General features: G+C 38.7%; 1 protein-coding gene across 1 annotated transcript in view; it reads right to left on the bottom strand.

The window, feature by feature from the left end:
- Positions 1 to 2664: 2664 nt before the first annotated feature.
- The window catches only part of BMP3 (bone morphogenetic protein 3), a 28758-nt gene continuing 15817 nt past the window's right edge, over positions 2665 to 15605 (bottom strand). Inside the window, 3 exon segments of the mRNA XM_032456927.1 lie at positions 2665 to 6657; positions 13984 to 14274; positions 14276 to 14895. Coding sequence (XP_032312818.1) covers positions 6466 to 6657; positions 13984 to 14274; positions 14276 to 14895 — 1103 coding nt within the window. The 3' untranslated portion in view covers positions 2665 to 6465.

Genomic DNA, 15605 nt, shown 5'->3' on the forward strand with positions numbered 1-15605 from the left:
TCTGTAAAGTAGGTTCTGTGTTTTGTTCTTGTTTTACACATGAGGACATGGAAGCCCAGAGAAGGTTAATAGCTTGCCTAAGGTCATAAGAGACAGAGTTGGTATTCTAATGCAAATAGTCTGGCTCCAAGCCCCAGTACCTAATTCTCATGCTATACTCTCTAATTAATGACAGGTGAATCTAGTTTTTTTAAAAATTATTTTTCCTATTAAAATGAGAGAATGAATGCTTGAAGTTAGATACAGGTATGAGCAGTAGAGGAGTCTCAAAAACACCCCACGTGATAGACATGAGGGAGAATCTCTGATGACTAAGCTGAGGGAAGTTTGACCACTTTCCTCGTCCTTTGTCATGTGCTTCCCACTCTCCCTTTCATCATTATTTTTGTTGTTGTTTTTACCTAAGGCATGATCAGGACAAAAATACTTATGAGTTGTAATTTAGGAAGGATGTTTGGATCATACAATCTGGTATACTTGAGAGGAAGGGATTTTAAAGACCGTTTAAGAGAAAATTAAGGCCCCCAGCAGTTTAAGGAACATAGCAAAGCAAGTAAGCCCAGAGCTTAGTAAAGTCAGGGCTACAATCTGGGGTTACAGCAAATGCAACTTAAAAAATGAGTATTATAACTCAAATTAAATGTAAAAACTCATACCTTGAGGACATCCTCTGTGTGTGTGTGTGTGTGTGTGTGTGTGTGTGTGTGTGTGTGTGAACAAAAGAGCAAGAAGACTTGTGGATTCTTAAATTTTGTGTGTTGTGGATCTAAATGTATAACCCTGTGACACTGTGGTTTTTTCCACTGTGATAATGTTTTAGCATTACTTGCTGGTAATCATTTGATAATAGCTCCAGATGCCTAATCTCCAGTTCTGAGACTGTGGACAACTGAGATATTATTGCTCTGTATCATCAAGCACATCTCCCCTAAGTAAGATAAGATTTTGTACAAGGTGAAGACTGTTCAGTAGTACAGGCATACCTCATTTCTGTGCTTCGCAGATACTGTGTTTTCCACAAATTGAAATTTTGTGGCAACACTGCATCACAAAGTCTGTCAGCACCATTTTTCCAACAGCATCTTCTCACTGTGTCTCTGTGTCACATGTTGTCATTCTCACAATGTTTCAAAGCTTTTCACTATTATGTTTGCTATGGTGATCTGCGATCAGTGATCTTTGATGTTACTGTTGCAAAAAGATTTTGACTCGCTGAAGGCTCAGAAGATGTTTAGAATTTTTTAGCAATAAAGTGTTTTAAAAATTAAGGTCAGTACATGTTTTTAGAAATAATGCTAGTGCTTACTTAATAGACTACAGTATAGTGTAAATATAACTTTTATATGCACTGGAACACCGAAAAAAATGTGTGACTCACTTTATTGCTATATTTAGTTTATTGCAATGGTCTGGAACTGACCCCACAACATCTCCAAGATATACCTGTACTAAATGATTTGTAGGATGATATGGATTTGTATTCAAGGTTCTTATTCTTAACCCTAATGTCCACCGCATAACTTCTAATAGCTATAAAGTCTTATCCTAAGAGGTATTTCAAGGCAATTCCTCTGGCATAAGAACTGAGTCAGCGAATTACAACAGAACTGACCACCCTTATCATATGGTGACCCAGTTATTATTCCTCAAGGACACCTATTGCCCCAGCAGTAACTGGCGGTACCAAGATCCTAATGCAGGTCTTTTTGACAGCAGGGACCATGTTCTCTCCATGACGTTATGAAGGGTTCCAGTACCAGTTTTTCCAATAGTTCGTCATGTGGCTCTGGGCATACTCAACAGTTCAGTATATCACAGTCAAGATTCTTTTGGTTGCAATTTACAGACATGGACTCAAACTTGCTCAAGCACAAGTGAGCTCATTATTGAGTTCACAGGGATAGCGCATGTAATCCAAGGACAGGAAGCGCAGTTTAGCAGAGACAGGAGCGGAAACTGGAACACCTTTGGGAACAAGGCAGTTTCTCCTTACTCTGCGAGGCTCAGTGTTCTATCTGTGCCAGATTCATTCTCTTGCTAAACTGCCAGATGCCTATCTCTGTTAGTGCCAGGAACCCATCTCTGCTGGTGGGGGCCGGTTTTCAGGGGACGGCATTATGAGTTGTGTCTGAATAGGTGTAAACCACAGCATGTCTACATTTCCTTATTTGGCAAATGGGAAGACTGGATTAGATAAAATATAATTGATAGTAACAAAGTCCTTAGTCTGCTTCAGGCGCTTGGCAATATGATTTATATGGACAGGACATGGTAACAAAGACAGATGAAATGAAATGATTGCCAAAATAGTGATACAAGCATCTAGAAAAAATATCTCCAAGTAGGAGATGTGGAGTTTTAACATGAAATGCTAAAAGAGAGAGAGAGAGTAAGAAAATATGAAATAATTCAAGTTGAGTTTCTCAAGTTTGGGAGACAGGACTTTTTCCCTTATGGGTATATTTCAATATTGTTCCACGATGTTAATTATCTTTCATGCTATGTTGTTGGTAGGTTATGATGCTTCATTCATGATACCATGTGAAAACGTTCCACTCTGTGCCTAAGCTTTATTAATTATCTCTTTTCAAATGCAGCAGTATTTCAACTTTTTCAAGTTTTGAAAATGCAGTCTTTCCCAATGAGAAGTAGAAGAGAATAGGGGAGGTGTTCAATTAAGCAACTTTATTTCCATACTGTATAGTGAAAAGCTCTCCATTACTGGAGGAAAGTGATACAAAGCCAGCAAAGCTTACACGTCAGTAGTGAAGCGTCTTTCACAGTTTCACTGCAATACGCCCCTTTAGTAACTGAACTAAAGAACCAAATGTCATTTTGCATGTAATAACTATAGTAAAAAGAATTTTTTCTCATCATCTAAGGATGAAAATTATTACCATTATAGGAAGGCAACAGTCATTAAATAAATTAAAAGCATCTTTAAAGTTTTTCCATATACATATATAATATATATATATTTTAAATTGCCATTGACTGTACAAGCATTCAGTTCTCAACTAAAACATTTATAGAAATGAAGGTGGAAAGCTGAAGGGAAGGCTTGGTTTTTTTAGGAAAAGGGGATCATTTAAGCACCTATAGACTACATTAAAATACAATTCTCAAGGGAAAAATGATATACAGAGAACTCAGACTTACCCACGATATCTTGTTTAATCTCATATTTCATCTTAACACATCAAGTGTGCAAAGCTATTTTCTAACCCAACCTTGATTCAACCAAATCAACATCCAGACATTACTTATGTGTTAGCACGGAGAAAGACTAAACTGAATAATGTAATTATATAAAAATTATTCTAACCCAGACTGATTATAATATTATACACATATGATTGTCTATGAAAATAATAAATGGGCAAAAAGGTTTTTGAGAACTATTAAGGTAAAAAATCTTACATTAATGAATAAATGACCATCAGTTAGTACATAGCCAGGTGAATGTAAAATGTGATCTGGGATATTGTCGTCCTGAGATCTGGGGAGTCCGCTCTTCTAGTTGAAATTTTACAACCTCAAATCCTATAAATTGTATATTATTTATACAAGTTCTGACAAAATACTTTGAAAATACTATATTGACATCAGCAGCCCCTGAATTTGAATTCAAGAGTTATTGAAAAAAAATCCATTTTCTAAGTGACTTAATTCTGTGTGTGTATGCGAGTGTGTGTGTGTGTGAGAGAGTGTGTGTGTGAGAGAGGTGTGTGACATGTAGGAATGGGGGCGGGAAGGTGGTTGGAAGAGGGGAAGAGAAAGAGCATGACTTAGGAAGTAGCATTATAAATATAATGTCTTTTCTCACTAATGCTGCTTTAATATTAGGAGATTTATAAAAAGTTTACGTAGTAATTACAGACACTAGTACCCAACAAATTGCAAAATAGTCACTCAATTTTCCAACTGTTCCGTGTACATTTTTATTAATTAAAATATTACCTCATTTACTTCAACCCTTAATACTGAAAAATAATCTTCCTTTATTTTTTGAGACTGAACTTTATACCTTAATATGTCCCCAGTGAAGTAGCAAAATGATGGTTACAAGGTCACCGACAAGTAACTACTGGTCAAAAAGGATTTGGATGCTAAGAGACTATCTAAGCTCTTTCACTGTGTTAGACTCTTGTCATATCAATTGCTACTTAAGATGAAATCTTAATTAGTTAAAAAATTGGAAATTTTTGTTATTCAAAGTTGGTTTTTGTTTGTTTGTTTTTTGTTTTTTTGGCTGCTGTAGGATTTAATCTGTAACAAGCAGGCATCAATTCAAATTAAGAAAGGTAACAAACAGACATCTGGATAGAAGAAGGCTGAGAAGAACTACTGGGAAGTACTAGAGGTTTTGGTTGATATCTCTCTAAAAAAAACTAAATAAAGAATTTCACGCAATCTGCCAATGGAAAAAAAATTTTCTTCACTGAAAGGCGCTATGACCAGGATAGGGCAGCCATACACTGGCTCACTTCTATGACATAATTTTGCTTTCAGATTTTTGATAAAATGTATTAAAAATCATTTCATCCCTTATCTCATTTTGAATCTTTAACTTTATGCTACCAGAACAACAACAAAAAATGAACTATAAGAAACCATAGTAACTCAGGCACCAGAACTTAATTCATTACTTAGAATAGGTGTGTCTCATTCATGAAGTCAACACACACTTTGACCCAAAGTGTTAAAGAACTTTTTTTTCATGATCTTCTTTTAATGGGTTTCCAATAAGCTAGCACTACTACTTAAACCACAGAGCAGGCCACACTCACTCAGAAACACTGAAGAGTGGGATGGTCTCACCTTTGGTTTATGGACAGCGATGCTTACAGTTCTTACCCTACTGCTATCGTCCGTCCAAGAAGAGGTATGTGACCTAGCCAGTATGCTAAACCCAGACTTCGGGTGGCAGAAGGACCTTTCTTCCAGGTCAACGAGTCAGCCTCTTCATTTTACCCGTGAGGACACTAAAAACACACAATTAACATGTGTCTTTTACAAAATAAATGCTCAATTAGTATTTCTTAAATGACAACCCACCACTGATCACTAAAGGCAGAAACAGAACAAAGCCCCATGTCTTCTGCTACTTCGCGGCCTCTGCAACGGCTCAGTTGTCTGTAGTCTGGCCAGACTGAGCTGAGAAAAGGATGAACTGTAGACAGAACACCAGCAACCCAGGGGCTGAAAACGTCTTGGTCACACACACAAATTCAATGAGCGAAAAATTTTTGGCACAATTTTTCAAGGGCAGCAGTGTAAGAGGAGATATTTATGACAAATGGAAATGGGAAAAAGAACCAAAGAAGTATCTATGTTTTAATCCCTTTCTTGTTGGATAATTTCAGTGAGCTTTGCTGAAGTGTAGATTTCATGGCTGAGCCAAAAGCCTTGATCCGTGTGAAAAAGTGCCTGGACTTGTGATACTGAACATGTGATTGTGATTAATCTCTAATCATCCATCCATTTCTGAGCCTTGGAATCTGATGATTACTTTATAGCAAGTAAAGGCACATTAAGAAAATTAAAAGTTTAATTGAATTTTTGAGTTCAGTTTAAAAGAACAATTGAAAGTAGTTGTGGAATAGAGGCACAGAAGAGGAAGCACATCTGGGTTTTCGAAAGTTGGGTTGCTGCTTCCCTTTCCTGGGAGGCCATGAAATGAAAACGTTGGTATTTCCCAATAAATGGCTGGGCCAAATGGTAACTCTCTGCATATGAGCTTGGATCACTCTAGCCTTTTTGGTTACGTTCTCATAATTGAATGGTGCTTTCCAGAACATGAAATGAAAAAAACCAAAGAATCCTGTGCAGATTGAATAGAAAACCATGTTAAGCAAGCCTTCCTACAGAGGGTACAGGCCCCTGGCAATGTCTCCCATGTGTATATACCAACACTCAGCACACACTCTCCACTCAGCGCTTCCCACCATGACCCACAGAGAAAAACACAGGCAAACAAGAGTCTCAACACATTTGAAGATAAACATCAAAGTGGATTGGATTATTTAGCACTTGCTGAGCTGCTCAGGAATCTAAGGCAATAAGCCTACTTTAAAATATGAAATTATTCTATTCTCTATGAGCAGAGATAAATGATAAGCTATTGGTCTTTTTTTCCAATCTATTTTCAAAGCCCATTACAAAAATAAATCAGTGTGTTCTCCAACAGTTCTAACAACAGTTTGAGTGATTATTTTTCTTGTGTGATTTAAAAAAAAAAAAGAAACAGATGTCCATATTTACTAAAATCTTCCTTTTAGCTACATTCAGAAACAAATACAGTCCAGTTCTCCTTGGTGGAAATCATCAGAATATTTTTTGCTCATTCTCTTCTGACTATTAAAAAATTTTTGACATGAAATGCATTGGCAGTGCAAAAAAAAAAAAAGTCCATAAAAATAAACTAATGATTGAATTAAGCATTCACATGAGTTCTTTGCCAGGTTATCTGCAAGCACAAGACTCTACTGTCATGTTTGGATATACTTTAAGTACCACATTCTTATTTTCATCAAAGAATAAGATGCTGAGCGAGGACATCTTTTCCGGCACACAACAGGGCTCAGGAATTCCAGGGACGACCCCCACTGCTCTCACTATACTCTGGATCGTAGCATGATTTGATGGCTTCAAAGACTAGAAAAAGAAAAGGGAGGACATACGTTAGGTAGAATTGTATCCCCTCATCACTAAAATGTACATATCATGAACTTTGTTTCAACAACTTAAGCCCTGGCACGTTACACATTCAGCCCAATCTCCAATATCACCATCACCAAAAGAGTTGTCATTTACTAAGTGCCTGCTATGTGCCAGGCATGTTATATGTAGTCTTTCTAATCCTTATAACAAAACTACCATTTCTTACATTTTACAGGTAGAGAAACAGACTCAAAATGCTTAAACGACATGTCTAAAGTCAGGTAGACACATAGAGTGAGGATTTAAATCCAGTTTTCTAAGCAAGAATCATTTAATTAAAAGTGACTTAAAGTCCAAACAGGGGATTAATACATCCTAGGATGTTTTCAATAACAAGATTGCAGCAGAAACAATTTGTTCTTGATCCTATGCTAATGGTAAAGAACCCTTAACAAGCGCCTATTTAACATAGATATTTTTGCCACTGCCATGGTGATATTTATACCTTGTTTTAAAAAAAAAAAACACCAAGCGTGTCAAGAAGTATTGATTTATGTAATGGCTAGCAACAGGATGAACTGATGGTGATTATTCTAACATGTAATTACAGTACTCAAGTCTCAGGAGCACAAACTTGGGGTTAAGAAGACTCCATTGGCCACTGGGGGTCACTGTTGCTCCATGGGTTCAGACAAAGGCTGAAGCGCGGTTTTGTAAACCTGCGGCATATCCTCTGGGAATAATCTGGGGGGCCTGAGGTTATCCCATGAATGTCAGAAGTTTGACCAAAGAAGCCTGGGTAAAATCTGTTCCCGAGAAATACCAAATGGGACCATTAACATCCATGGGAGACATGTGGTTTTATTTAGAGCGTCATCCGGCTCTGCTCAGCATTGAAGACCAGTCACTTTTCTAAGCCCAGAATGTTTCGGTATTGCCAGAGGGGTAAGGACCTCTTCCTGAGAGATGCCACACTTTTCAACATTAGTTCTCCCACTGTCTCTGTGAAGCAGATGAAAACAGTTTTGTTTCAAAAGAATGTAGAAGCAGGAATTTGGTAACTGGCCAGAGATCACATGTCAATTCAGGAGTGGGATTTAGGCCAAAACTCTGGCTTATTTAATTTCACAATTTTGAGCCATGTTTCAGAGGCACCTCTGCCCCCAGTGAACTGGTATTTCAATTTTATACACCTAAAACACCCAAAATGGGAAACTGGAACCAGTTAAAAGGTTAAGAGTACATACGAGCCAAGGGAGAAGCAAATAATCTAGAAAGAGGGCATACTGTAAAACAAATAAACAACAACAATAATAATAATAGTCTTTTTGGCAGAGAAAGGTCAAATCTGACTTATCTCATCCCATCTTTCCCTTCTAGTGAACAAAAAAATTATTCATACCTTAGACTTCAACATGATTGCTAACAGGCATGTTATTTAAACATTTGCCTTGATGATGGCCAGCTCCTTTATTTACTCTCTCTTCCTAGAGACTTTAAGTGTATGTTAAAAAGAATAGTTAACTTTTAATCAATCAGCTTTTCAAAGCAAGGTATTCTCTCACCTGAAGGACAGGAAGTCTATGTTGTTCTATTTTGCGTATCGAGTGCCCCGTGGCATCAATACCACCTGTGTAACTAACACAACCTGCAATCCCCAGAGTGCAAGAGCGGCCAGTCGCCACCGTCTGATGACATACACCAGTGTTGGTAATATCTGAAGAGAACGTCTGCAGCCACTTTTCTTCTATTGTTTTATTCTTAAGATTCAATCATCCAAACAGCATACAATAATGCCCCAAAGGATTTTTTTAAACCGTAGATTTTTCTGACATTATTCTGTTACTATTAAAATTTTACTCATTCCTATACTATTTAATTTTCATAAAAAAGTAGATCTATTTAAGCAGATGAGGACTTGATCCATAAATCCTGCTGTGCGTTACCAGTCCTCAGTGCCTAGAGCAACGCAGACTCTCTACACACTGAATAAATACTTGCCAAATGGACACAATACTTATAAAAAAAAAAATAGCATACCCTCCATTTTACCTATTTCTGTGGAAATAATTCCCATCAACAAAAATAAAAGTGTCTGAACAAATGACCTGGCGTAGATATGGAAAATATTCATGGGTGTTTCCTAGGAAAATTCCTGTCCTTTTTTTTTTTTTTTTTTTTTAAGCTCTAACTCACAAATCATAGATTCAGGAACTATGAGCAGTCTCTCTGGTGGGCTCCCTGGAATCCAGGCACAAGCCCTTGATTCCGGACTGGTGGGTCTTATCAGGAACCTCTCAATTTTCTAGGGAGTTTCCCCCCTCTTTTTTCCACTGTGGAATCCTCTGATCAAGCTGCTGTGACCCAGAATAGTTATGTCATGTACAAAAGCTCCACGCGGTCATTTGCTAGTCTAATGTTTTGTTTGTTTTTGAGTTTAGTTCACACTTCTCAGGACTCTCTTTACATAGCTTAAGAAACCTAATGATGACAAATGCAAACCTGTGTTATTTCCCTCCCCAGTCTGTCTTTTTAAAGATGGTGAAACATGATGTTGACATCCATTTAGGTTCTTTTTTTTTTTTTTTTTGCTTAGTTAACTCAGCATATCAAGTGTAGGATTTTCTGAGTTCATCTTCATGACTAAAGATTGGAATTGAAAACCTCAGCAAATGAATTGAGGGTGTCTTATTTTGAACTCATTTGTGGATTTCTTCTTTCTATAGGACGCTTCATTCAAAGTGTTTATCCTCTTTGCCTCCTACTTCTGTGTCTTTGCTATTCCCAGCCTTTGCACCATTCCATGCAAAAATAACTTCATTCCTCTAATCCTCGTTGGTTCCCTTGGACCTCTGTCAACAACAATGGCTCAGTCATTTTCATCTGAAATCTGTTTTCCAATGTTCAATATTACTCATTATCAGAGAAATGCAAGTCAAAACTGCAATGAAGTATCACCTCACACCAATCAGAATGGCTACCATTCAAAAGTCCATAAATGATAAATGCTGGAAAGGGTGTGGAGAAAAGGGAACCCTCCTACACCGTTGGTGGGAATTTAGTTCAGCGCAGCCACTATGAAAGACAGTATGGAGATTTCTCAAAAAACTAAAAATAGATTTACCATGTGACACAGCAGTCCCACTCCTGGGCATATATCCAGAGAGAACTCTAATTTGAAAAGATACATGAACCCCAGTGTTCATAGCAGCACTATATACAACAGCCAAGACAAAGAAGCAATCTAAATTCCCATCGACAGATGACTGGATAAAGAAGATGTGGTATATTTATGCAATGGAATACTACTCAGCCATAGAAAAGAATAAAATAATCCCATTTGCAGCAACATGGATGGACCTGGAGATCGTCATTTTAAGTGAAATAAGCCAGAAAAAGAAAGAAAAATACCATATGATATCACTCATAAGTGGAATCTTAAAAAAGGAAAAAGAATACACTGATGAACTTGTCTACAGAACAGAAACAGACATAGTAAACATAGTAAACAAACTAATGATTACCAAAAGGGGAAGAGAGTGGGAAAGGATAAACTGGGAGTTCGAGATCTGCAGATACTAACTACTATATATAAAATAGATAAACAACAAGTTTATACTGTATAGCACAGGGAACTATATTCAATACCTTGTAGCAACCTATAATGAAAAAGAATATGAAAAGGAATATAGGTATGTATATGTATGATGGAAACACTATGCTGTACACCAGAAATCGACACATTGTAATCTGACCATACTTCAATAAAAAAATAAAATAAAATAAATGAAATCTGTTTTCCATCTCTATTACAGTGGTGAGGGGAGGCAAAGGTTTGGCGAAAGCCGTGTGGGTATTTTTCATCTCATGGCAGAATTCCAGGGGTCTCTCCTGGGGAGGACAGATCGGCTATATGGGCTTGAAATCAGAAAAACCCAAGCTGCCGTGTCTGTGAATGAAACCTGCAGGGGTCAGGCACACACCTGCCAAGCTGCGGATGATGTCCTCACATTGGATTTGGTTACAAATGCATTAGCAGCAGAGAGTATGTCATCAGCTCAGAGCCTTCATTGCTAACTCGGGCCACTTGGGGTTTTGCTCCATGCTCTTCCAGTCCAGCCCACATGGGTGTGATAGCCCAGAAACTATCTAATTGGAATCAGTGAAAGGGCAAAGCCTGGAATTTGGGAAAGGCAGAACACAGCTGTTCTGAATTACAGACAGGTTGTCGACTTTTGCAGACGAAGAGCCCAGCTCTGGAGAGCAGGCTGTCACTCAGGAGGCCAGAAGGAAGGAGGCCCAGCAGAGGATCTGGCCTGGGAGAACATTTCTCTGGGGCAAAATGTATATCTACTGTCTGAATGTTCTTTGGCGCCTCACTGATTCCACATGTGTTTGTATTGATCTGGTCAGAGACCTTTTTTCCCTCTGTTGCTCAGACTATATTTTTATTTAAGTAGTTTACTCTGGTTACCATGTTGGACTCTGTGCTGATAACAACGGTGCTTATTAATTACCCCTAATGTCACAGCTTCCATCCTGTGGGTGACTGCACACTTGAAAGACACCATGCCTGGAAGGCTTCAAGGGAACCACTGGAAAGCTGTAAAAATTAAGCAGATCCACACAAGGTGATGAGAGACTGGGAACTCCATGTCACAGCCAAACTTCCACTCTCAACTTGGCAAAAGGAAATCTCAAACTCAGAGAGAAACCTCCACACTCATCCGTGTTATGTCTCCCTGGAGTTCTGATGACATTCCAAGTTCTGACAAATATTATCATGAGCTCAGTTGCTGTAACCGATGCTCTTCTGACTCTGTTACTTTCCAAAGAACTTACGGACTGCGGGACCCGAAGGGAGAATCCTATTTTAGGCTTTGTGATATTTAAAGAGGGATAAGAAACATTTACAAAACATTTTCTTGTCTTACATCTTTTATCCTCTTGATCCCTTTTCTTGTGTGGTCTTTCTTCAGCCCCCTACATTCGATTTTCTGTTCTCCTCAGTCTCAGCAATGGCCATTAGGAATTATGTCAATGGCAAAAATTTACTGAGTGCCTACTAAGCGTAAGGTGCTCTACGGTCTCATTTTCCCACCATTTTTTATTAGGTAGATACTATTATATTTCTGTTTACTGTTTGTACCTGTTTCAGAGATGAGGAAAGGAACATATAGAAAGCTTGAGTAACTTCCCCCTAAAAGCAGTCGCTGGTAAGAGGTGGATGGAAGTTTTAAGCCAAAAGGATTTGAATTTGTGGACAAGCAGCACCAGCAACATCTAGGAGCCTGTTAGATGCGCAGGATCTTAGGCTCTACCCCCAGCGCCACTGGATCAGAATCCGTGGATAAACAAGATCTCCAGGCAAACTGCAGGCACATTAAGGTTAAGAAGCCCATATGTGATTAAAGTATTTAATCATTCTGTTACATGAACACTTCTCTCCTTAAACGTATCTCTTCTATCCTTAACTTACCTCTCACAAGTTTTTAAATCATTATTCTTTAGGTCAGTGAGAACCACAATGAAGATAACTGAAGCAACAGTGAGGCTTTTAAAGAGTGAAAGAAAGCAAAGCCAACAGGGGGTGGGAGAGGCAAGCTGGGAGAGCGGTGGAGACCAGGCTAGGTCTCGGTCTCCCGAGGGGAAGGTGGAAAAGCTAACTGGCTTGAGTATCTCCACGTTATCATGGCTCCCTGGGCCCTAAACTCTGGAGTCAGGAGGGAAGAGAAAAGTGCCTTCCCCAGGCTACCTAGAAGAAATCAGTTTGTGAGAGTGAGAGGAATGATTTGGAAGACTCCGAGACTCATTTAAAATCAGTCACCCCAGGTTTAGATTTTTAATCTGTTTTTAACCCATTTTTAATCTGTTTCTACTTCTCAACGCCACAAAGCAAGCCACACTGTAAAGATTCATCATCGCCTGTTATTCTGGGCATCTTGGCTGTGTGTTTTAAATTCTATCCCAGTTTGAACAAGTTTTGATTGATCAGTAAAACTCCTTTATGAATATTTAGACAAGGTAAGGCTGTTTATGTCATTGTAAATGTATATAATCCTTACTTTGTGTTTGGATTCACAAAACATGGAATCCACAAGGTCGAGAAAATTTAGAAAGCGTGTCCTTCTGAGACATTCTGACTATAAAATGGGATTTCAATCAAGTTCCTGACCTGAGGCCGACCTGGCCTTGTTTAGTTGGCCCTTTGCTTTACGTGTGTGTTACACGAAGCATCCCAGTGGCCACAGGACTGCAACACGAACATGCTACTTTAAAGATCTATCAGCGGAAGTCGGTCACTTTTTGAGGCAAAGGGATTTTATCTCAATTAACATACCACAGCCAGAGTTGATTCACTTCAAGCTTTGCAAAAAAAAAAAAAAAAAAAAAGAAAAAAAGAAAGAAAGAAAGAAAGAAAAGAAACCAAAACTAAAAACCCACTATTCTTCCCCTGAATTTTATTCCTAGCACCCCTTTTCATTGTATAACAGAGATTCAAATTGTTACAAGCTAAGGATGTAAGTGCAGCAACAAACTTAACTGAAGACCAGAGGGCGCCACTATATCTTATTTACTTTAAATCCAAAGATACCAGTCCCTTGGACTTGCTATGCAAGATGGAGGTTGAGCTGTGGAGGTTTCTGAGAATATATTTTGTCAGGATCCTGAGTTCTGATATGATAAGGTTCAGTCCCTATTGATTCTGGAAGAGACACCGGTAAGCTCTGAGCGGTTGAAATAAGTCTTAGAAGTCTACAGAGTCATTGTATCCTATTATGACTTCTTTTTCTGCTATTTTCAGGGAAGCAAATGAAATAAGCATCTGGTGGATTTCCTGAGGCAAGTTTACCTGGTCTAATCTGAATTCTGACCCCCATGGGGTCATCTCACAAGAGACGATTAAAATGTTCTGCATCATGGTATCAATCCAATTAGTCCTTCCCTTTGCTCTCATGATATTCACTCATTCCCTGAGTACCCCTCAAAGATCAGCCTTCTACCATTTGGGGCTTTCTTGTTGTGGACAGGTGTTAATACGCATGTGACCATGTAGCTAAATATGCACAGTGTTTGGAAGCAAAGAGGAAAATATGTTTTACAAGCACATTTTTTCCTCATAACCTTCTTCATACCAATATTGACTTCGTATTACTCTAACAACCATTAAAGAAAAGCCAAGCATAAGCATGTAACCAATTACACTTTAGAATGCAATAAATAAAGGTCCACATGGACTCTGTAAATGAAAACACACACTCAACTCGTGTCTTTCTACCCTGTGGAAAGAGGAAGCCCAGGACAAAGAACAACGTCTACCTTCGGCATGGGGAACTGGCACGCGCCGGAGCAGTAATAGGCATCGAAGGACTTGGGGGAGATAATCCACTCGCTCCAGCCAATATCCGCAAAGTCCACTTTCAGGTACCGCCTGGCGCAGTTGCGAGGTTCAATCCATTGCTTTCTTCTTGCCTTCTTCAGGGTCTGTTCATCAAACTGGAGCGTCTGGCTCTTCTGGTGAGGTCCCTTTCTCTGTTTCTTTTTGTTCTTGCTCTTTTCAGGGGGCTGAGTCTGAAGAGTCTTGTAAGGTTTTCTCTCCTCCCATACCCCAGTCCTCCTTATACTGGTACTCTGCCCCAGGAAGCTCGTTGTTCTGCAGAGGCAGCAGGACCCCAGCAGAGCGCTTCTTCCTTCGTTCAATAGAAAGGGCAGCCCTGATACGGCTATCCAGTTTGGGCACAGCTCCAGTGGGGAAATTCCGATGTCCTTGCAAGCTTGATACCACGCTCTCTGGCTCAGAAATGGCAGCATCATTGGCATACACCAAGATATAAGGCTCAGGAGAGGGTATCATCTTCTTTGGCAGCTGTTGTCCTTTGGAAGTAATGTTAAATCCTATGAGAAACTCCTCATTTTCCTTGGCCTCCCTCAAAACTTGAGTGATGTCTTTAGATAGCCAGGACACAAAGTCTCGATGAGATTTGGTTACATCCACTGAAAGATGACCCAGGAGTTGACTTTGGTTTCTGTTGGATTTGAGGACCCACGCAGAGAGGTCAATCTGAATGTGCTTCCTCTGAGCATGATGTGAGCATCCTTGGGACACTGGACAACTCAGGCTGATATTTATTAGCTCTCCGATATAGAAATGCAGTGTGGCAGATAAAATGTTTTCAGACTTGGTTAGAGAAGTCAAGTTAAAAATATGCAGTTCTGTGGTTTCAAGGGTTCCTAGGAAGGAAAAAAATAAGAAAGTAAGCAGGAGTAAATAGGACCCCTGCTTCACATCATATACAAAATAAGCCAGTGATTTAAATACAAAACCCTAAAATTCTTAGAAGAAAACTGGGAGGAAAATCTTCTTGGCTTTGGATTTGACAGTGGAGTCTTAAATATGACACCAGAAGTGTAAGTAACAGAAGAAAATAACAGATAAATCAATAAAACAGATAAACTGGACTTCATCAAAATTATAAATTTTGTGCATCAGAAAACATTATCAAGAAAGTCTGTACAACTGACAGTATGGAGAAAATAGTTTCAAATCATATATATGATAAAATCTAGTACCCAGAGGATAAAAATAACTCTTGCAACTCAACAACAACAACAAAACAAACCAATAAAAAAAAATGGGTAAATGAATCAAATAGACATGTATCCTAAGATGTACAAACAGCCAACAGCCTCATGAAAAGATACTCAACAGCATTAGTCATCAGGGAAATGCAAATCAAAACCACAATGAGGTGCCATTTGACACACACTAGGCTGGCTATAATAATACAAAACAAAATAACAAGTGTTAGTGAGGTTGTGAAGAAATTGGAACATTTTTACATTGTTGTTTGGAATGTAAAATGGTTCAGCTACTGTGGGAAACAGTTTGGTGGTTCCACAAAAAGTTAGACATAGTAACAACATGAGACGCCACAATTCAG

This window comes from Camelus ferus, chromosome 2 (assembly GCF_009834535.1).
Source record: "Camelus ferus isolate YT-003-E chromosome 2, BCGSAC_Cfer_1.0, whole genome shotgun sequence".
Taxonomy (NCBI): Eukaryota; Metazoa; Chordata; class Mammalia; order Artiodactyla; family Camelidae; genus Camelus; species Camelus ferus.